Below are 22,800 nucleotides of genomic sequence, written 5' to 3'. Positions count from 1 at the left end.
AGGTTTGCAAGGCCCAAAATACTTACGTTCCTTATTCCTTGTAGATGTGTTATGTACGTTCTACTTCCTGCTGAGTGCTCATTGGTTGTCAGTTTTTACACACACATACAAGCTCACCCATATAATTTGGATACTGTCAGGGTGAGTTGTAGACTAGTTGGACTGTGTCACTGAGGATGTTGGACTATACATCTTGTTACGGGATCGCACAGCATCTGCTCCCAACTTTCTAACATTATGTAAACATAGCCTGCCATTGAAAACTGTGGCAAAAATGTATAACGTGAAAGGACCTTAATATGTAAGTATATATTTCACTTTTGCCAAAGGATGGGTATAAGGACACCACCAATGCAGTCTGAAGACCATACTTTCCCATCTGATAGTACACTTCTTCAACAGTAAACTTCATGACCAGAGAAAATGTTAAATGTCTCTATCTCACCTAGTAGAGGAGCACAAATTATAGGAAACATTTCCATGTTTAGCAGAGTAAATGACCGGTAACCTGGAAAAGGTACACACTTACCCCCAGTGTACTGCCCATCCAGTGAAATTAGAAGCTTTAATTTGCTCTTTCCAGGTGTTTTGGCTACATCCACATTCCAAAAACCTATGATTTTGTTTGCAAAAGAAATGTTTGGCTTTGCCATTTACTCACATATGCAACAATCTATGGTGAGCTTTGATGAACACTGCATTTACTATTAAAGGTTGGAAAGATGAAGACTGATGGCAAACACGAATGATGTTGCTAAATATTATAAAAGAAATGGATTTATAAGAAATTGTATTTTTTTCCACTGCTATTAAGTGCTTAATTTGGTTTGCTCTCTTTAATTGTATTTGACCACTGATAATTAATGATGAGTTGAGCGGACACCAGTACAAACCATATAGATTGATAAAGAGCAGCTATTTCACTGTTACCCAAGTCTGTGCTTATTAGAAAATAGTAGCATAAATAACCTTACCATTTAAAAAGAGCAACATATTAAAATGCAAATAGAATGATTTCTTACCCATCTAACACTCAAATTCTTGATTAACTCTAGACATATTTAGCATGTCCAGTTTGTAATTTCTAGACCGATGACAAAAAAAACAAACTTATATCTACAGCTTGCTTCATAAAGGTGGGAGTAAAGTAAAAACAGAAGCTTGGTGGGATGAAAGCCGGCAGCCACAGGGGACTGACTCCCAGTGTTGAACATGGGATCCACTGTGTTAAGACTATTCTAATTTCTAAAACACTAATTGCAGTTTTAAAATGTAATCCTCTCCTCTTCTGTGCTTGAGTATGAATTGTGAAACACTGGAATTTAGCCAGATGGCACATTTAGTTACTGTAGAAATGAATTGAAGTGGACTTTGACCACTAAAGGTAACTCAAATGGCTTTTTAGCACATTAAATGTGTATAAAATGAAGTGGCAGCATTTGTTTATAGAACACGGATTACTCAAGAACTGGACTTACTGTTCCAACACATCCTATAGTTGCTCGATTGGATTGAGATCTGGGGAAGTTGGAGGCTAGTGCAGAACTTTGAGCCTTTCATTATATTCCTTAGACTATTCACAAACAATTTGTGCAGTGCAGCAGAGTGCATTATCCTGCTGAAGATGCCATTACTTGGTCTGTTTTAGGTAGGAGGTATGCATCAAGTAAATGTCCACATGTATTTCCGGACCCAGGGTCTCCTAGTAGAACACTGGCCAAAGAATCGCACTCCTGCACTGGCTTGTCGTCTTTCTGTAGTGTATCCTGATACCATCTCTTTCCCAGATAGATGATGTACACACGCTGTCCACATGATGCAACAGAAAATGGGATTCGTCAGACCAGATGACCTTCTTTTATTGATCCAAGGTCCAGTTCTGCTTGCATGCCCATTTTAGGCATTTTCTGTGGTGAACAGAAATTAGCATGAGCACTCTGATTGGTCTGCAGCTCTACATTACCATCCGCAGCAGGGTTTGATTCGCTATGTGTCATGACAAAGTACTCCCATAACCTTTGTTAAAATTTTCTGTGATTTGTGGCACAGTAACCATTCAGTTGGTTCTTACCAGATGGGATAGCCTTTGTTGACCTCTTGCATCAATGAGTCTTGGACGTCCAACACCCAGTCAATAGTTTTTTTCCCCCTCTATAGACCACTCTCAATAGGCACCAACCACAGCTAACTGTGAGCACCATTTCAGAAATGTTCTAACCCAGTTATCTGGCCATCACAATTTGGCCCTTATCAAAGTAAATCCAAATCAACACAGTTCGAGTCAATTGCATCCATGAACTATACATACAATAAAAAGAAAGTGAACAATTCCAAAAAGTTTAACGCAAATTTTAATGAAAAATGTTGATAACATGGAGGACAGGCAGCAACATGCGTGCGCCAGCGTTCCCTCCACATTCAGGTCTACTACTAGTCATTCATGTCGATTATGAGTCTGTAATGTCAGCTTACCATCTAATAATATATCCGTGACCTTTGCATGTGCCACTGATACAAGATTGTCGATGTCATTCATTTCATACGAGAGCGGTCATAATGTTTTGGCTCAACAGTGTTTTTCCACAAATTTGTGAGAGGACAGTTTTTTAAACAAAGCCACAATTCTGAAGTTTTGCTACATCTAAATTTATCTCTGGGGAAAATGTGTGCTTTGTGATGAAATGCGGTTGTTGCAAATCAAGAAAGGTTTTCTATCACTATTAAAAATGGCACACAAATCAACTTAAGCATATGCTGTGGGTCATATGCCATTGAAATGAACCTATTGGCATGGCGGAGTGAGGAATAAGACTAGTCCGACTTATCAGTGACTCAGTATGTGGTGTGAAGGTGTGTCACATACTCTTATTGTGGGCTGCTTTCTAACACAAATATTTTATTGTTGTGCACTTTAACTCTTTTAGGGCTAATTTGTTTTTTGTTTCCTTTCTCCCAGGGCTGAATATTTTTCCAAAAACTAACATTTTTTAAAAAAGAACACAAAGCAATTGTTTAACATATCAAATCAACAAAAAATATTTACTTTTGACAAATGTTACTGTCTTGCATGTTGTATGAGCCTGCATACTCTATGATTTCACATACATATCACATACATTTTACACAGCAAAGTCTGATCTCACTCAAAGCAGCCAATTTCAGTCATTGCCACATTGCACTCCTTACAATATGTGTTGTTTTGGTGCCTATTTTTCAATTGTCTGTTGCTGCACTTTCTCACATATATTGTTAGTGTGTACTGTAGAGAGACAAGTCACCCATTTGCCATCGTGCCATGCCACTGCCACCAAGTTTTCTGCCTGCATGAAAACCGTATTGTCACCTCTTTTCATCTTCTGAAACTTTATGAACTTTATGTATGGCATTATAGCCTGGCTCACCCCCATGGGATTTGCTTCTGTTTATTACAGAAGTGAATAAAACTTTGCAGCAGCACATACCTAAGCCACCAGGGGACAAAACACGTTTGGACCAATGCTCCCTGAAGTTATATCACCAGTTCTGTCCCATCTCTATTTGTAATGCCACAGCGCGCTTCATCTCGTCTTTCATTGTGGGTTTCCACTTTGAAAAACGAGAATGCGATGCAAACGCAGCCTGCGATTCAAAAAAAAAATCTCTGCCTACCTGTTTGTCTCGTCTGACAGTAGCTGAAAAGCAGCATCAGGAGAGAGCAGCCTGAAGTACAGCAGCTGGTGATCTGTTGTGTCCAACAGCAAGCCATGCCGTCTTGTAAACTCCGGTAGCCATATCGGCTCTCAACGGATCAATGTATGTGTATTTATCCCATGCGAACCTTGCCGTAGATGCAGCGGGTGCGCGAAGGCACTCAACTGGCAGCAGATCCGCTGGTGCGGCATTGGCTAGTGTCTGATCAGCTGATGCCTGCTTCTCACTCTCTTGCTCGATCTCCTGATCACTACCAATAAAATCAGATTCTGAAAAATCAAGAGTCCGACTCCGCGATAATGCGCAAAACATCGTCTGCCGAGTGTTTTCTTTTCTGCACTTGCTTCGCTCCCTTTTCACATGTCGATGCCATCTTGCCATTGTTTACATTTCGCAACTCACGCACATGCAACGAGTCTAGCATTCCTCCAAGCACAGAGGGAATGCCTGTGACGTGACAGTGAGATTTGTCGCCATTAACAGCTGATTGTCGCCCCCTATCCCTGGATGTCGACTTTTGTCGACATTCGCCTTCAACCCCTCCTGTCGACAAAAGTCGACATCCGCCCTAAAAGAGTTAACTACTGGTACATGTAGTACTCACTTCATTTTAATGCAGCACGGCACTAGTTTGCTTATCCATCGGGAATACTTAATTTATTAAACAAGTATTGGGCAGTCTGACACACTAGTGCACTCTTCACATCCTCTGGTGTTGAACTAAATGACTAAAACACTCCATCTGAGTTTTTACTGGTTCTCTTTCTCTCATTTCCTTTTAGCTAGAGTAAACCGAAGCATTGGAGTGACACCTTGTCCCAGAGTGGGCAGGTGGGTGGAGGAGAATGATGATGAGAACAGGCCCTCTACCTCTGGCCTAGGTGCTGTAAAGGCACGAGGTGAGATGCAGATGCATGTATTTTCTTCAGTGGATTTTCATGGGGCTTGGAGTTGGGGGAGAAGACGACTTTCTGATATAACCTGGCAATAGGGCTCAAAAAACAGTTAAGTCCCCCATTTAGTGGCACACATAAAGGTGCTATTGTAGTTCAGTGTGCCAGTTTACGGGTAACTTGTCTGTGTTTGGAGCCCGGTGTGCCAGGTTATGTTACCTATTTAATGGCATACTGCAGTACAACTGCACCTTTAATCTATGTGTGCCTCTTATGCAAAAAATCAGTTAATTTTTATTTCATGTCTTTTCTTGAACAGTGGATGGCATGGTCTCATCTAACCAGCTGGAGACCTGCAGCACTACACAGTCCAGAGTCAAGCATGCTGACAGGCCAGTTTGTCAGGCCATACCTTTGCAACCTCCATACCAGCCTACCCAAACCAGAGCAGAGCCTTTGGCGGACCATATGTTACGAGGACCAAAGCAGACCAATTCGGCCTTCTTGTATGAGCACAGAAGCACTTTACCGGATCAAACTGTAAGAAATATTTGTATGGTGTGGTCTTAGTTTTAACAGCAGTAGCTGCCCAATAAAGCAAGGGGGCTTTGCATACTGCAAAGAAAAATTGCTGCATGATAACCAATGGACACCTCTTTCAATTGGACTAGACACATCTAAGGCCAGACTATTAGATTTTCCTGTAAGTATCTAAACTGTTCTCTTTTTTTTATTTCTTATTTCATAAGATTCCTGAAATGCAAAGATCCTTGTCTCCTCCAGTATATGCCAATGAGGGCCCTTCAGCTTCTTTTCCAGGTAGCCCACTTTATTTTAATTTTGAGTGAATCAACAACCATATTGCACATGAGCTTCTGCTGATTTTTCCAGTGTCTAAAGTTTGCCTTCCTTCTAGTTATCTCCATGTTTAAGTAAGTCCTCCTTCTTTAGAACATTTTGCTCATAACAGCCCTTTACTCTCCTGTTTTCAGCTCATGAGGAGACAAAAAGAAGCCAGTTGAAGGAGCAGGATGCTAGTCCGCCAGTAAAGGTGTGGTTTCATTTTTTTTTTTAATCAATTTTAATTAAAGTAAAAGCAAATAACAATCCATACAATCAAATCAAACTTAACAAAACCACATTCCCCCCCCCCCACCAAAAAAAAAAAACGAAAGAGAGGAGAGCCAGTCAACAAAGCAAATCTTTGTAGCAGCAAGGAATGAAGATTATCCTTTTCCCTAATATAGAATCTTATTCTAAATGTTATTGATTAGATCCAATCATATTTTTAAAAAAAAGTTTTGAACAGATCCCCCCTCAGTGAGAATTAGATTTTTAATAATCACAGATATTATAGGACATCAGTTACCCTCTGACTTAAAGGTGGTGGGTTGGGATTCTTCTAGCTGAGCAAAATAAGTGTACATGCTAGTAGTGAGGTAAAGGCAATTACAATTTGTTTGTCCTTCACTACTTTAAGCCCATCTGGGAGTCCACCAAATACAACTGTTAATGGGTTAGGAGTGATTGTGACACTAAGGCTGTCTGAAAAGCATTTAAAGATTTTTGTCCAAAATGATACTTGCCATATATACTTGTGGATAAGTTCTCCCACAGATAAGTTGGGAGTTGATTTTACCGTATAATTTCTGGTATTTTATAATGTTGTCGTATAAGTCAAATGCGGAAAACTCACGCTATTGATCCAAGAGATTATGATATGCTAACGCCCACCTGACAGAGTAACCACCGGGCACACTGCCTTTTTCTTCTATGTGGGTGTGGCAATGCGCTGCATCAGCGTGTGCTCCTAACCTCTCTCTCTCTCTATTATACTTATGTGACCACATGGTAATACCCAAACTATTCCGAAGCAACGTTTGCATTGATTTGTATTTTTTGTATCTCACACCCTCATACACCTTTATCGTAAGAGCATCCCTTATCTATGATGGAGTGTTTGAGCAGAAGAATATGAAGCTGGTTTTAAATTAAACGTCATTGAAGTAGCGAAAGAAATTAGTAGTAGTAGTGCTGCTGCAACAAACTTCGAAGTGCCTGAGAAACTGACGCGGAATTGAAGGAGGAAAGAAGATTAAGAATTAAGAATAATTAAGCATCTCATTTTTTGAACGGGCCCATAAGTTGGGGTCTGATTTTTATGATCGATTTTTTGGGTTTCAAGACCCGACTTATACGTGAGTATATACGGTATTTGGTGTATCCCCAAAACATGTGGCCCAGTGAGGCTGGAGCTAGATTGCAACATTCACAGGTTGACTCTTGCCCTGGAAACATTTTGGATAGTTAGAATCTTCTATCGAGCACATTTCTGTCGATTTAAAAGTTTTTAATAATTGAGTGCTTTGCACATATTGAGCTAGAGAGAATTATGTGCATGGCTGCCTTCAACTCCTTTTTTGAAATGTTAAGTGAAAGGTCCTTTCTCCATTGTGCCCGGGAATTTTTGAAAGGAAGCTGCTTTAAAATGTTTTTATAAATTGTGGAGATGCTATCTGAGTCTTCAAGACTGATCAATCTTTCTTCTGGAATAGAAATACTATAGGTGGAAGGTGTGGAAAATTTGGGCAGGTTCCATTTTGCAAAGTTTCTTGAAAGTAGTGGAAAAATTGTGTTGATGAGAAGTTAAATTTGAAGCTTAATTGCTCATACGATGCAAAAACATCATCAATGTACAAGTCTCTAAATATTTTAATCCTACCTCTTTTCCAAGCATTAATTACTGTGTATGTCTGAGAGGGTGGAAAAGAAAGGTTGTCATGTAGATGTTTAACAGGTAAGAACTTCACTGCCTTTTAAGTGCTTCCTACATTGGTTCCATAATCAGAGTGAAGGAAGGGCAATTGGATTACTAGTGTACTGAGAATAATTTGTATTTACTGAGGCACAGAGCAGGGAATATGAAGAAGGACTGCAAGATTTTAATTCTATATCAGACCAGCCTTTTGTGTATTCATCAATTTGTGTCAGTGTCCAGGGGCCTCATGTATAACGCTGTGCGTAGAATTCACACTACTGTATAACATGGCATAAGCACAAAAACGGAAATGTTCGTACGCACAAAAAAATCCAGATGCATAAATCTGTGCGTTTGCCAACTTCCACGTTCTTCCTCTACATAAATCCCGGTCAGCATGAAAATTAAAACACGTGCACACACCTACTGTCCCACCCCTTCTCCTCCCAGAATTACGCCTCTTTGAATATGCAAATCAATATAAATAGCCATTAAACTTGGCCTTCTGTGAAAAGACAATGGCAAAAGCACAGGGGGAAATAGAAGAATTTCAGCAAATATCAAGTGGAGGCAAGGAAAAGCTTACTATTTGTTGGTTTGAACAGTAATATAATCAACAAAAGGAAGTTGATCGAGTGACAGAGTGTCGGAGAAACTCCAAAGTTCAAGTTTACAAAGTCGCACAGTGCCCGAAATAAAAAAGAAGCAGTCACATATCAAAGTCGCTGTGAAAAGGCGAGTCGTAGCCCACCGTCTGAGTGTCATATGAAAGCTTATTAGGGTACAGAGAAAAAAAAATAGGCACACAATGGGGGAAAAAAGCATTAAATGTCAACTTTAATCTCGATATTTCCACTTTAATCACGTAGTTTATTTTGTCATTAAAGTAGAACATCATAAACTTCATCTTTAAATCGTTTTTAATTTACTAGTTACTAAAATACCATCGTAACTAAAGTAGCACATTAAATGCTTTGTTTTGTATTTGATCTTCTATGTGCTGTGTGCACTTCCTGCTTCTTAAACGGGCTTTCTCTTCCTCCAATGGGACACAGAATCCATTATATTCGTAATATTACAGCTCTCTGAATAATTAAAACACTGAGATGTATACGTGATGATAGGAGTTAAAGCATGTTATTAAACATGGGAACACGGTGGTGCAGTGATAGTGATGATCAGGCGCCTCGTCCACAGATTGTTCCTGCCTCCCGCAAGATGCTTGCTGCGCCGTGTGCGACCTTCAAACACACTAACCCCCAATTCCTGTCCTTTCTTTTCTTTCTCCAAGTAACCAATTGCCACACAATCAGCTCTGTAATAGACGTTAAGCCATCTGTAAGCTTAGAACTCCGATTCTTTAAAACTTTTAAGCAACATTGAAATATCTTCGTAGTATGTGTTTAATTATTCTATCCATCTGTCTTTCCACAGTGTCGCGCCATCCCAGCAAGAATACAGCGCGAGGCAGGAATAATCGGGGTGCCAGCTCGTCGCTAGCACTGCGCCACTGTGTCCTCACATATTTTAATTATTAACAACAATATAGATTATTTAAATGACGTTAACATTTTATCTGTATAATGTGATAAACATATTTTGCTGCATTTCATCTTAAAAATATTGTCATTATATGTAAATACGCGCTTTATAAAGTGGTGTAGGTTTTGCAATATTATAACTGTAGTGAAAGTTTACAGTGAGGTAATTGTACTTATAAATACAAACAGTTCTACAAGAAGCACTTGATGGACTGATTGAGTGCGTTTAGAGTTCTTGGGATGAAACTGCTTCTGAACTGCGAGGTCTGTACAGGAAAGGCTCTTAAAAGGCTACAAAAAGCTATCTCAGAGGTTTAAACTGTCAGTTTCAATTGTAAGGAATGTAATCAGGAAATGGAAGGCCACAGGCATAGTTGCTGTTAAACCCAGCAGGTCTGGCAGGCCAAGAAAAATACAGGAGCGGCATATGGGCAGGATTGTGAGAATGGTTACAGACAACCCACAGATCACCTCCAAAGACCTGCAAGAACATCTTGCTGCAGATGGTGTATCTGTACATCGTTCTACAATTCAGTGTAATTTGCACAAAGAACATCTGTGGGGCAGAGTGATGAGAAAGAAGCCCTTTCTGCACTCACGCCACAAACAGTCGCTTGTTGTATGCAAATTCTCATTTAGACAAGCCAGATTCATTTTGGGACAAAGTGATTTGGACTGATAAGACAAAAATTGATTTATTTGGTCAGAACAAAAAGTGCTTTGCATGGTGGAAGAAGAACACCACATTCCAAGAAAAACACCTGCTACCTACTGTTAAATTTGGTGGAGGTTCCATCATGCTGTGGGGCTGTGTGGCTAGTTCAGGGACTGGGGCCCTTGTTAAAGTCAAGGGTCAGATAAATTCAAGCCAATATCAACAAATTCTTCAGGATAATGTTCAAGCATCAGTCACAAAGCTGAAGTTACGCAGGGGTTGGATATTCCAATAAGACAATGACCCAAAACACAGTTCGAAATCTACAAAGGCATTCGTGCAGAGGGAGAAGTACAATGTTCTGGAATGGCCATCACAGTCCCCTGACTTGAATATCATCGAAAATCTATGGGATGATTTGAAGCAGGCTGTCCAGGCTCGGCAGCCATCAAATTGAACTGAACTGGAGAGATTTTGTATGGAAGAATGGTCAAAAATACCTCCATCCAGAATCCAGACACTCATCAAAGGCTATAGGAGGCGTCTAGAGGCGTCTGTTATATTTGCAAAAGGAGGCTCAACTAAGTATTGATGTCATATCTCTGTTGGGGTGCCCAAATTTATGCACCTGTCTAATTTTGTTATGATGCATATTGCATATTTTCTGTTAATCCAATAAACTTAATGTCACTGCTGTAATTCTACTCTTTCCATAAGGCATGTCATATATTAAAAGGAAGTTGCTACTTTGAAAGCTCAGCCAATGATAAACAAAAATCCAAAGAATTTAGAGGGGTTCCCAAACTTTTTCATATGACTGTATGTTTGGACGCAGAAAAAGCACTGACATGGTTGAATGGGACTACCTATTCACCACATTGCACAAATTTTGGGTTTGGCCCAAAGACAGTAAGATCACTGGGGTGAATATATTAAAACATCGAAGATTAGAAGCTTAGTGTCTGCCTTTAATAAATCTGGTTTGGTTTTGTGATATTACAGTATGATGCGCTTTCTCAATCCTCCTAGCTAGAACTTTGGACGGTACCTTAATGTCACAAGGTGCAGTTTCAAATGAGAACGCAGGCATTGTCATGCTTGGTATTCTAGCCAGCTCATGTATACCACATGGTGTTTTCTTTTCAGAGTTGTCCTCATAGTGCCTTCAAAAGAGTGGCCTTTCGCTCACAACCCGAAGTTCGACTGATGAGTTTAAGCCGTGGCACCAGGAGTTATGACGGGTGGCAGGAAGATGACCCGGCGGACTCTGATGAGAGATCTCCAATGTACGTCATTGTCCAAAAGGTGGCCAGGGGTATCTTTGTTGCTATTGTAATGTTTCATTGTTCCATTTATTCATTGGACAGAGACCTGACATCCTCTTTTCAAGACGAACCATTGTCACGGAGGCGTGCCATGAACAGGCGAGCTGAAAGAGAACTTCAAGAGATGTCTGAGAAGCTTTCACGCAGACTGGAGGAGCTGGATCTGGTGAGTGGGATAGTTGGGGGATATTGTTACCTTGCCAGTTAGATCTTGGATCTAACTGCCTTTTGTTTAACCACAGATGCTGAAGGTGGCACTACAGGGAAAATCTAAGCCAACTGGCGTAGCAGATGAGGATTTGTTATCTCACCACAGTGACAGCGCCATGGAGTGCAAACAGAGGAAGTGGGGCTCTGGTAAGTCATGGGTTGTGTGTGTGTTGGTTATATGTGGCACACTGCTAAATGTTTATACTAATCTGTATTTTAATCAGCAGCACCAGAGACTAGTAAACTGGCACGAACCCGCTCCCTCTCCCCATCACCACCCCGTGCGTGTCGCAGCCTATACTCAGAATTCGAAGATGTGCTAGGGCAAGATGAAAATGAGAGGAGAAAAGGCAAGGTTAGAAACCTCTCAACCTAATCCACCCCTCTGAGATGTTGTCAACAGGGCAAAGGTCCTCATGTACCAGTAGCATGGGGATCAGATGCTACATCTGTCTTATGATTGGAATGATTCAGGTGTATGTTTCCCGCAGGACCAGAATGTGAGGCAGAGGAAGGACTTGAACAGACCATGTAAGCAACTCTCGGCAAAGCAGCCAGTCCAAGCCAAGAAACCTGTCCCCAGTAAGTTCTTGCAATTTAGAGAATATTGTTATTTTCCAACTGTCTTATAACGCACAGATACACCTTTGTATTTCAATCAGTGAAGATCAAAGACCACAATCTTCTCCCACTGCTGCTAGAGGAGTTCCCTCATCTTCAAGTGTCTCACCCAACACTAAAAAGGATGTGGCAACAGCAGTTCAGGCAGATAGAGCAGCTCTCGAGCCCCTCGAATGACTACAGGAGCAGAGTTAAGCTCATCAGTGAGGTAAGGACCTGGCACATCCTTAGATTATTTTTGCTTGTTCATCTGTATGGCATTCACGAGAACCGAGCCCACCCTTTAAATGCCCTAATGGCATGTCCTGTTTCCTGGTAGGTGGATGATGCACAACGAAAACATGATCTTCTGGCAGCAATTATCCGAAAAGAAAAGGAGCACAATCAGAGGCTGGTGAGTGCGTCTACATCCTTCTTGTAAATTGTGTCTGGGACATCTAAATGGATTGAGGGTGAAGAAGTGGGGCTCCAGCCCAGCAAGAGTTCTTGAATGTTAAACTCGTTCAGGGTGGATTGTCTCCAATGTACATTTTTTTTAGGTCAGTTATATTCACAATAACCTATGACTTCATATCCTGTAGCAAGGAAAAAAAAAATCTTTCCAAACTACCGGCCGAGCACAGCGCCACTACTCGTACATCTTCTCCTTTGTCCAGATGTGCATTTGGCAACATTTAACATTTCTTCAAAGCACACCAGTCTGCAGATGTATGGTGGTCTTGACAAAGTACATTATACTATAAAATGAATTGAGGAGCAGCCCTTGGATCTCAATGCCTTGTGCTCCTTTACATTTATTTACCATCTAGTAAACAGAATCCAACTTAAGGCCTCAGCATCTTAAGAGATGATCCGCTAGATGCAGCCTGATGCCACTGTGGTGAGTGCAGCTGCCATCTCTCAGGACTCTGAAGCCATGTTTGAATCGCAACCAGCCGGTGACTGTCTTGAAGGTTCACATGCTCCCCATAGCTGTGTTCCCCCTGCCTGTCCCACTTCAAAGATTTGAAAGTCAGGTTAATTGGGGGGCCTCTAGATTGATACACGATATGACAGAGTGTTGGTCTACACTGGATTAGACAGCATCCATAATGATCCTGTTATCTCCTCTTCACAGGAGACATGCAAGTAACAATTTTGTTGTACAGATGATAGACATGTGTTTGTGCGTTTTTTTTACACAAACTTAGTGTATATGAAAAATCAGACATGTCCAGCATGTTTTGACACACCTTTGTTATATTCATACACATACACAAAGCGCCTTGCAAAAGTATTCAGTTTGCTTGAAAGTTATCAACATTCTCTGGATTTCTAAAGATACGGACACTGACCAGTGAAAACGTCATGACCACTCCTCTGGGGAGCGAATGGTGCTGACCTTTTCATAACAATGGTGTATATCAAAGTCGGGGATAGAGTGGACATAAAGTTGACATTAGATACTCATGGCGAACATATTGAATGCAGAAGATGTTTGCAGGTGAAAAGACCAAAGTGACTTTGATAAGGGCCCAATCACTATGGGTGAGTGACCGAGTTGAACATTTGAGAAATGGCAGGGCTTGTGGTGTGCTCACAGTCATGTGTGGTGAGTGCCTGTCGCCAGTGGCAGAGGTGGAGAAAAAGCATGAACTGGGACAGGGGGTTGGGCTGGGCTGTCAAGTTGCATTGACACAAAATGGCACCAAAGGTTACCTGTCCCATCTGCTAAGAACCTACAGAAGGGGTACAAGTCACAGATACTTTTAGTAATGGTTACAGGAATAACGGGTGCTGAGACACGGTGCATTGAACCCTGCTGCATGTGGGATTGTGTAACTGAAAACCATGTGCAGTGCCCATGCTAACCCCAGTCAACTGGCAAAAGTGCCTACAATGGGCACACATGCATCAAGGCTGGACTTTGGATTAATGGGAAAAGGGTGGTGGTTCCATGCAATTCAATTTTCCATTCTGCGTTGCTTGCTTAGGGGGAAAAAAAAAGACAAACCAGTCGAGGGAGTATTCTGCTGGAAAATCAAAGGTCCATGCTTTGCTGTGCCCCCCCCCCCACCTAAACATCATTGTAGATCAGGTACAGCTCTTCCTGGCCATAGTATTCCCTGATGGTTAATGCACACTGCATGGATTGCTCAGCAATGGTTTGAGGAACATAAGAGTTGAAGGTGGTGTTCTGACTTACCTGACATCAATCCAGTCGAGCATCTCGGGGCTGTGTTTGAACAAGAAGAGTTTTGAGGAGAAGCTGCTGCTGCTGCTATTGTCCTGGTGCCAGATACCACTGGATCCTCTCACAGATCATGTGCCTTGAAGCCGTTTTGTCTGTACTAAATATTAATTTGTAGGGTTTAAAATTTGGTGTGTTTGTGTGTGTCCTGCGGTGGGTTGGCACCCTGCCCGGGATTGGTTCCTGCCTTGTGCCCTGTGTTGGCTGGGATTGGCTCCAGCAGACCCCCGTGACCCTGTGTTCGGATTCAGCGGGTTGGAAAATGGATGGATGGGTTTAAAATTAGCTTATCAAAGTCACTCGGGTGTTTCCATCTACTCGGATCTTCTGCATTCAACAGCTTGACTATGTGTTTCTAATGTCAAGGTCAGGGATAAATCAGACCTGTAAGCTGACATGTGCCCTTATCAGATAGGCGACGTCTTTTATGTTATAGACAGTCAATGCCATTATGCTTTAAATTTATCAGTGTATGTGACTGAGATTTACTTGTGGAATGATGTTGGAAACACAAGCTAACCAGATCCTATTGTTATGTATGGCCAATCGAATGAACACATTCACCATTGTCCCGTCCATTGAACTAAATGAAATTCGTAGGTGCATGTGCTAGTAAACCGGTCACAAACGTCAAATCCCCTGTTCTTTTCATTTTTGTTACACATGTAAATAACATGTTGCTTTAACAAGCTAAAAACAACAAGGTCAGAAAAATGTGACCCAAAAATTTTAGATTCTGTTAAGAAGATGGCATTCGGACCTTTGATCTTCTGTGCATTACAGAAAGATTTTAAACAGCGCATCCAAGAGCAGAAGATGGCCAAAAGACAAGTGAGGGATCACAGGCAACAGGTTGCACGGGCAAGGAAATACTACAGTGATTACCACGTCCAGCTGCGTGCCAAAATGCTGAGAGCGAGAACACATGAAGAGAGAGTAAGTGATGGCACACTAGGGACTTTTTAGAGGGAAGTGCCATTTTTGAACTTTTTCTGTTCTTTCCTCCTCCCCAAGATATTCAAGAACTTGTTCGAGGAGGGCTTAAAAGTGCAGAAGCAACAGCTACTGGAGTTGCGTTCCAATGCCAAGCAGCAACGGGATGAACAGTGGAGACAGCACCAAGATCAGATGGAGTCGATGGAGAACTACTACAAGAGCCAGGTGTGTGTGTGCTGTACCTCAACGCTGGACCATTATTAATATTAGTGGTCTGAGACAAGGCACTCCTAATATTCCTTTCCTTGTAGTTTTCTCTAATGGCTGAAATGCTGGCCCAGGAGCGAGAGGACATCCAGGTGCGAAGGAAAGCCCAGGAGAAGGTGAGTGTACTGCCAGCGAGGGTCTCTGTAACAGCTCACTGTTCTTCACCAGCTGATCATCATTGTATTGCCTGACTTTGGTTACAGGCGCTTCAAAAAATGAAGAAGGAGCTGCGCGATAAGATGAAAGAGGAAATTGATCAGCTGCAGCGCGTCATCGTCCAGAACGATGAGGATGACTACTTCCGCAAATTGGAGGCAGAGCGGCTGAGGCAGCGATTGCACATGGCTTCTTTCCAGTACAGTGCAGGCCACCTGCCTTGATGCCGACGATGATGTAAACTAATCACTTACCTTTCTAATGTCTTAATAGAATCAGGGTTTTAACTTATTTATTAAATCGTGTGTCGCAGCTAATAATGACATTAAAGACGTGTAGACACTGTGAAGGTGCAAACAGTTTATTGCTCATCTGATGCATCTGGTACATGAAAGTAAACAAGAGTGGGAATGTGGACAGCGAAACACACAAATAAATACAGAGAAGGAAATAAAAATAAACGAAAGGAAGAGCCAGAAGTTGTCGTGTGAAACGGCCCCCGTGCCAGTGCACTGGCGTTAGTGTTACAGCTGGCTGGAGGTGTACAAAGGGGGAAGTCAGTCCGTAAAACTATTTGGTAACTGGATGAGAGTTGCCCTCTAAGTAACTCCAGTCCGTAAATGTGCAAAAAATGTTAGGAAGATTAATCGCTTGCCCACCCGACCAGTGATGACCACGTCCACTCAGGCCACTTCTGTACAAAGCACCATTAACAGGACTTTTGCAAATATCCATCCATCCATCCATTTTCCAACCCGCTGAATCCGAACACAGGGTCACGGGGGTCTGCTGGAGCCAATCCCAGCCAACACAGGGCACAAGGCAGGAACCAATCCAGGGCAGGGTGCCAACCCACCGCAGGACACACACAAACACACCCACACACCAAGCACACACTAGGGCCAATTTAGAATCGCCAATCCACCTAACCTGCATGTCTTTGGACTGTGGGAGGAAACCGGAGCGCCCGGAGGAAACCCACGCAGACACGGGGAGAACATGCAAACTCCACGCAGGGAGGACCCGGGAAGCGAACCCAGGTCCCCAGATCTCCTAACTGCGAGGCAGCAGCGCTACCCACTGCGCCACCGTGCCGCCCCCCTTTTGCAAATATACACTTTTCAAATAAAATAAAAACACCAAGCTGCCAACAAGCTTGGAAAGTTGTGCCTGTTGCTCACCTGATGATGTTGGGGGGGGGGAAGAGGGGGTGGAGGAAAAAAAAAAAAAAAAAAAAGCCCAGCAGCCTTCCAGCACCACCGTTGTTTTGTGCCTGCAAAGGAATGGTTGGAGAAGAACTGGATGGCACCCCCATCTACTGTGTGTGTGTGGCCATCTGGCAAGTTACTGGAGTGTCTACAGGTAGCAATGACAGCAGCTTTATAATCCCTGAAGTGTCCTGGCCTTGTACAGGCCATCACACCAGAACTCGAACTACATCGACAGCAGTGGTCTGGATGGAGCTTCTGTCAGCACGGAGGGTCCAGGTAACAGCTGTGGGCAATCTCTCAGCCCAAAGGCAGACAGCAGGAAGTCCTAGGAGAGAAGTGAGAGCTGCTCACTCAACTGCAAACCCACACGTCTCTTCAATGGCCGTGAGGAGCTTCTCATATAACTTCTCATAACTCTCGTAGGGAGGAATGTCGATACGATTAAAGCTGGAAAAGAAAAGGAAAAAACAATTAAAGAAAAGTGAAGGGCGATGGGATATGGGTGAACTTCACACCCTAAAGGATTGGCGAGTCTGCCACACGAGTCCTGTGTCTGCTCGGGAAAGGTGGGCATTTTGGGGTAATTTTAGAGCTGATTTGGGTAAAAACCACTTAATACAATGGTGGACAGCTGCTTTGTTCTGTTAACACGCAGGGTTTCTCCGGTCTCTGACAGCAGAGCGGGGTCAATGCTGGGCGGAGCCACACGTGACTCCTGCACCCTACCACCCAATAGTAAGGCCAGTCAGTCAGTCACCTGCTCCTGGCACCTTCTGCCTTAACAGGAGAATCTCAAACAACTAATCAGTACCGTTGCATTAAAAGGAGTACGGCACCCAACAAGATTGCCTTTTCAATGGTGTGCACTGATGGCTGAGAAAAAATTTTAATCTTGCATTTTAAAACAGAACAGAGCTACCAACGATATGTTTTAATACAGACGACTGCAAACAAAAAAAAAAAAAAAAAATCACGTTACTCAGCATGCAAAAGGCCGGTGTGTTTTGTTAAAATATTAATAAACGTGTGTGTTTTGCAGATTATACGACACGAGTAATGGGGGACTTTTTTTCGCATCTGTGTGCGCTTCACGGTCTTTCACAAGTGATTTCAAAAAGTGGTAATTTTACTCAAATATTAAAATGAACAGGAGTTTAGGACTCTGGGAGCATACGACTGGATGACTTGATGTGCGGATTATGCAGCACAATTTTTTTTTTTTTGGACAATTTGAAATTTTTTGCTTTTGTCCAACGCTGGCCACCATTGACTTGTATTGTTTCAGAAACCGTTTTTTATTTCCATTCTGCATGAAATCATTAGAAGAAAAATGTTTCTTCACCATCTCTACAAACTACACAGGGTAAGTTACAAAAAATACTTGGTGGGGAATTCCTTTGATATACGAGTCATTATAAGTTTGATATATTTATATATTGATATTTTTTTGATATATTTATATATTGATATTCTGTGTCATTACTCATAGAGAAAACAAAATTCTACAATGACATCTGCGTGCAAAAAGTGCCAAAGTATCCAGGTTTGTGACAGCCACATAGTAGACGCCTGGGTGAATTTAAAAGTGCCAAACAGAAGACAAGGACCCCACACTGGGCTCAAAGTTCAGGTCCATAGCGTCCTAATAGTCAGGTGTAATTCTAACTGGACGTGCAGTACGTCGACGCTCTCGGGTGTCACGATCAACGACAAGGAGTACATTTACAACTGAATGTCTGGAGATGGCAGAGTTAAAAACCGGTGTGTCCAGGTGGACAGCGTAACCTCCACGTAGACCACATCAGGACCAATTTGCACCTGGTTCACTGGATCTGTAAAGTGGGAGCGGTGACCACCATGCTACCCCAAAACAGATTTAAACACAAAGTTTCAGCAGCAATAAAAATGATGACAGACACATCAGCTACGCTACACCATGGTGCTTTTATACATTTTCTTATTGCCTACCATAGGTTGGCACACATTCCAAACTTGGTGGTCTTCTTTGACTCACTGCTTCCTGGATAAACAGGGTTTAGATACGGATAAACTAATAAAAGCGTAGACTACTACTTGTGACGCATTATCTGGTCTGATGTCAGTGATCATGTAACTCGCCGAAAGAAACTCAAACCAAACGACTAATAACTTTGGAACCTGAAGGAAAAGAGAAAAATCGAGAGTGGTCTCCCCTCGACTTTCTCGTATACTCGGATATTTGAGGAGTAAACCGCAAGACAATGATTATATTATGTACATTAAAGAACCATCAACAACAAATCAAACTAATAATATATTGAACAATTATTATAAAAATAAAGTTGAATAAATCGGACTCTTACCTTTTATTCATGCAGCTGCAAAGTACCACGTCCGGTTAGCAGAAAAGCCCAAAAGTTGATAGAAATCTACGTTTTGTACTTAATACTTGCATATGAAATTTGGTTGAGTGAAGTGAAAGCGTACTCAAGTTATCGTGTTTACACACACACAGATGTAATTCCAAAAATGGTATTTTCAGACTCGGAGATCTAAAATGTTGAGATTCATCAGAATCGAATTTTTGGACGATTCCAAAAATTTCCCTATACGAGAAATTAAAAACAAGGAAAACGTACGTAAAGTCCGAATGGGGTGGGAAGGTTAAATAAAAAAATAATAAAAAAAATGCGGGTGGTAATGGAGTTCATATACACTAGTGACAGAGGCCATGAAGCGTAGGAGAAGGGCGGACGTCATTCAATTGGAGTCGGCTGCTTGCCCGAGTTGAGAATTCTCCAGAGCGTATTGAAGGTTCACAGAGGAACCAACGTGCGGGTAGAGCACAATCCAGAGAGAGCAATTGGGGCAGAGGGAGTTCAGCATGTTAACAGTAAGCCGAGAGGGCACCTGTCCACCATTTGGCTTCTATGCATGAAGGCTTATCTATACTTCTGTGTTGAGCCTACGCCATTGCTACTGTATGGTACAGCATGAGGTTTTGATTTGTTCTTTATATCTCCTTATACAATTTCTTGTATTAGGAATTTGTTATTATTAGAATTATTATGCAAAAACATTCTTTGCATTTCTATTGCACATTTCTCACTACTCAAACCGCTCAGCAATTGAAGGTTAAGGGCCTTGCTCAAGGGCCAAACAGAGCAGAGTCCCTATTGGCATTTACGGGATTCGAACTGGCAACCTTCTGGATACTGGCGCCAATCCTTAGCCTCAGAGCCCCCACTCCAAAAATGTGAGTACATGTGGCATTGATGTGGACCCTGCAGACTCCCCTACGACTCCAGGTTGGTACCTACGTATTTCATAAAGTGCGTTTCCATTCGTCCTTCAGCTATTCTAAAGTAAATATTCTTGAAGGAGTTAGAAAATCTACACATTTATATGATACCTCATGACAACCCAACAAAGACAATCAGATGGCGGCCAATTCGCGGAGCAAAACATCAGCTAGCATCGGTTTGGAAGTCAGCAAATGTATGAAAAAGTGTGCAGCAAGAGGAGCAGTGAGCCTGGAGGGCACAAACTGCCTGCATGCTAATGGGGCAAGCACTTTTCTTGTGTGCTACAAACACTGCCAGCTAGGATTCAAGCACACGTCTGCAGAGCGACTGGACGCGGAAGAATAAACCGCATTCGGCTGTGTAACACGTGCGATGTGCCGAAGTAAAATAGGCTCGGGACATTAACCAAGGATAAGTGATATGGAAGGCCATATCTATATATATATAAAATCCCTGTGTGCATCCAGGTGTCCGTGTGTGGGTGTCTTCTGGTGAAGTGCGCATGCGCGGGGCACGGTGCTATGTGCGATATTACTGTCACAGAAAGTTACAGGCGTTTTACGGAAATACAAACCAGTATTACTGCGAGAGGAAATTAAAGGTACACAATACAGTGACTCGTATTACAGCCACATACAAGCCAGTATTACTGTCAGAGGAGATTAAAGGCATATTACCGACACGCACGCCTGTATTACCGCCAGAGAAAATTAAAGGTATATTACGGACGTACAAGCCAGCGGACATACAAGACGGTATCGTTTAATAAGGGCGCGCACAAAAAGGCGAGCCTCAAAAGGGCGACCTCAATTGGGCGCAGTGAATAAAGGCGCACGTAAATAAAGATCTGCACCTGTTGCTCTTCACATATTCCAGAGCCATTTGAACTAAATTATCTACGCGCCCTTATTGAATAGAGCCGTACAAGACAGTATTACTGTCACAGAAAATTAAAGACACACAATACACGGCGGCAGCCCACGAAGAACGGTCAGCTCAGCAAGTAAACATCAACAAAGGCTGAAAGAAAGAAAAATACGAGCAACAAAAAGAATGAGGTCAAAGTCCCTTGCCATTTAATATAGACTGTTCCTACTAATGTTTATGCACTACTGTTCTAGTGCCCGTTATTGTAACGGGCTAAATGACTAGTTAGTAATAATTATACATTTTACTTATATAGTGCCTTTCTCGGGCCCAAAGCACTTCTATTAGAATTGTCTCTATACAAATCGCAGTTAAAGGTGACAGTTTATGGCCTTGCACATGCGTGTGTTTGTTACATACCTCGTTACTTACATGTTATGCCCGTGTCACATTACTGAACGAGCAGCATGGTGGAGCAGTGGTATGACTGGAGTGGCGTGGAGTTTGCATGTTCTCCTCGTGTCTGCGCGGGTTTCCTCTCACAGTCCAAAGGCAGGCAGGTTAGGTGAAGTGGTGATGCTAAATTGGCCCCAAGGTGTGTGGTTTTTGTGTTTGCCCTGTGATGGACTGGCACCCTGTTCAGTTTGTTCCTGCCTTGTGCCCTATGCTAGCTGGGATGGGCTCCAGCACCCCCCAAGTGCAGGAATAAGTGGGTTAGAAAAAGACAGACTGAACATTACTGAGCAGTTTAAGATGTCATTTTTTGACGTGTAGCTTTGTTGAAGCCTCGCTTTCCATCTTAATTCAGAGTTTAGAGGGTTTGCAGAATCAGGATGATTGCCAGCGTCTGCTGCTTTGTACCTAAATACATTACAAATGTACAAATGTGCGATGCTGGGCACTTGTGCACATTCATAACCCTGAACTGTTGCAGGTACAGTTTGGGTGACGGTTCTTAAAACTGGTGGCTGCCATTTCAGTGAATTCTGAATTCAGATGTGGTTTAAAAAATTGAAATGCGATCCTTGAAAACTGGACCTCTAGTCTGCCATCTACCAACCTGGTAAAACCTACACAAATGACCATTAGTGTTGCTCCTACTTAGCACCACAACATTTCCTTTCTTATTACAGTGCCATCTTACCAGGTATGGGCCTTGGGCAGATTATTGCTGCTGGCATCAATTTGATGGATTGTAAACAGTCTTGGGCCTGCAGCACCTAAGACAGGAGGAACATAAAACACTATTTGAGAAACCAGCCGCTCTCACTCCCAGTGACCACATGCGTGTGTGAGGAGTCGGGCTACAAGGAAACCCACCCTGTAATGCCTTGAAACCCTGCAGAGGCACTCTGGATGACCCGGTCACAAACTGCAGCAGACGTGCCCTCCTCTCCTCATCATAGGTCTCCACCGCCTTCCAGAACCACTTGACGATATTGCTGTCTGGGGTGCAGTGCTTCAAGCGTGTGTTTGACTTCCAGTCATTGATGTCGATCTTCCCAAGACCACAGATGATAAGCTGAACACAAAAAAAAAAAAAAGGGGCATGGATGTGAAGCTTCAAAGGCACAGAGAGGCCTTCAGGCAGACGCTGCCACAATACTCACCTCTAACTCCTTCTCGTCAAAGGACTTCAAAAGGTGCTGAGGAATGACTTCATTGAAGCCCTTCTGCAGCGCTAAGAATTGGGCCTCAATCCCCCGCAGGAACCTCCAGTTCACATATAACCTACCGGACAACCAGACGTCCCAAGTTAAGTACGAGAGCCTTTGGCTCAGCTCAGTGAAATGAACACATTGAAAGAAGGGCCTCACCGGACATATTCCTTCTTATTGTCCTCGCTGACTGGGATGCTCTTGCCACTTGGCTTAAGCTCGTGCTGGACAATTTCCCCGTAAGCATTGTGTTCCACACAGAAGGTGTGATCCAGGACGCCTGTGATGTCATTATCTCTGACAAAAAGAACAGCAAACTGTCATTAGGGGGACCTGAGCAGTAAATCTTAGTGCACATCACAACAGACATGTCAAGCGCATTAGAAGCTTTCAAGGGCAGCCGAGCGGCCACTTGCTTCTCTCGTGATCAGCCTCGTTTATTTGAATATACATACAAGATCCAGACAAGGCTGTTATGCAGGTCAGGATCAACAGACT

At 42.5% G+C, this 22,800-nt stretch overlaps 2 protein-coding genes across 3 annotated transcripts in view; one reads left to right on the top strand and one right to left on the bottom strand.

Moving 5' to 3' along the window:
* Positions 1 to 15,743, top strand: part of LOC114664724 (centrosomal protein of 95 kDa-like) — a 30,660-nt gene extending 14,917 nt beyond the window's left edge. The window contains exons 7-21 of one of the 2 annotated variants that reach the window (XM_051919011.1): positions 4,473 to 4,589; positions 4,903 to 5,123; positions 5,333 to 5,402; positions 5,576 to 5,634; positions 10,684 to 10,823; positions 10,905 to 11,028; positions 11,105 to 11,219; positions 11,300 to 11,427; positions 11,564 to 11,654; positions 11,735 to 11,901; positions 12,013 to 12,087; positions 14,707 to 14,859; positions 14,938 to 15,084; positions 15,171 to 15,242; positions 15,330 to 15,743. In XM_051919011.1, the coding sequence (XP_051774971.1) occupies positions 4,473 to 4,589; positions 4,903 to 5,123; positions 5,333 to 5,402; positions 5,576 to 5,634; positions 10,684 to 10,823; positions 10,905 to 11,028; positions 11,105 to 11,219; positions 11,300 to 11,427; positions 11,564 to 11,654; positions 11,735 to 11,901; positions 12,013 to 12,087; positions 14,707 to 14,859; positions 14,938 to 15,084; positions 15,171 to 15,242; positions 15,330 to 15,506 (1,856 nt within the window). In that variant the 3' untranslated portion in view covers positions 15,507 to 15,743. Of the gene's footprint in view, positions 1 to 4,472; positions 4,590 to 4,902; positions 5,124 to 5,332; positions 5,403 to 5,575; positions 5,635 to 10,683; positions 10,824 to 10,904; positions 11,029 to 11,104; positions 11,220 to 11,296; positions 11,428 to 11,563; positions 11,655 to 11,734; positions 11,902 to 12,012; positions 12,088 to 14,706; positions 14,860 to 14,937; positions 15,085 to 15,170; positions 15,243 to 15,329 lie in introns of both variants that reach the window. The other variant, XM_028818955.2, reaches the window with a different exon arrangement.
* smurf2 (SMAD specific E3 ubiquitin protein ligase 2) overlaps positions 15,628 to 22,800 on the bottom strand; it is a 66,468-nt gene continuing 59,295 nt past the window's right edge. The window contains exons 14-19 of the mRNA XM_028818956.2: positions 22,758 to 22,800; positions 22,462 to 22,599; positions 22,255 to 22,375; positions 21,965 to 22,166; positions 21,789 to 21,864; positions 15,628 to 16,940 (exon numbers count right to left, since the gene is read on the bottom strand). The exon at positions 22,758 to 22,800 is cut by the window's right edge and continues 136 nt beyond it. Of these exons, the coding sequence (XP_028674789.1) occupies positions 16,841 to 16,940; positions 21,789 to 21,864; positions 21,965 to 22,166; positions 22,255 to 22,375; positions 22,462 to 22,599; positions 22,758 to 22,800 (680 nt within the window). The 3' untranslated portion in view covers positions 15,628 to 16,840. The remainder of the gene's footprint in view (positions 16,941 to 21,788; positions 21,865 to 21,964; positions 22,167 to 22,254; positions 22,376 to 22,461; positions 22,600 to 22,757) is intronic.

This window comes from Erpetoichthys calabaricus, chromosome 14 (genome assembly GCF_900747795.2).
Source record: "Erpetoichthys calabaricus chromosome 14, fErpCal1.3, whole genome shotgun sequence".
Classification (NCBI taxonomy): Eukaryota; Metazoa; Chordata; class Cladistia; order Polypteriformes; family Polypteridae; genus Erpetoichthys; species Erpetoichthys calabaricus.
This window is presented reverse-complemented; position numbering and strand designations above follow the sequence as displayed.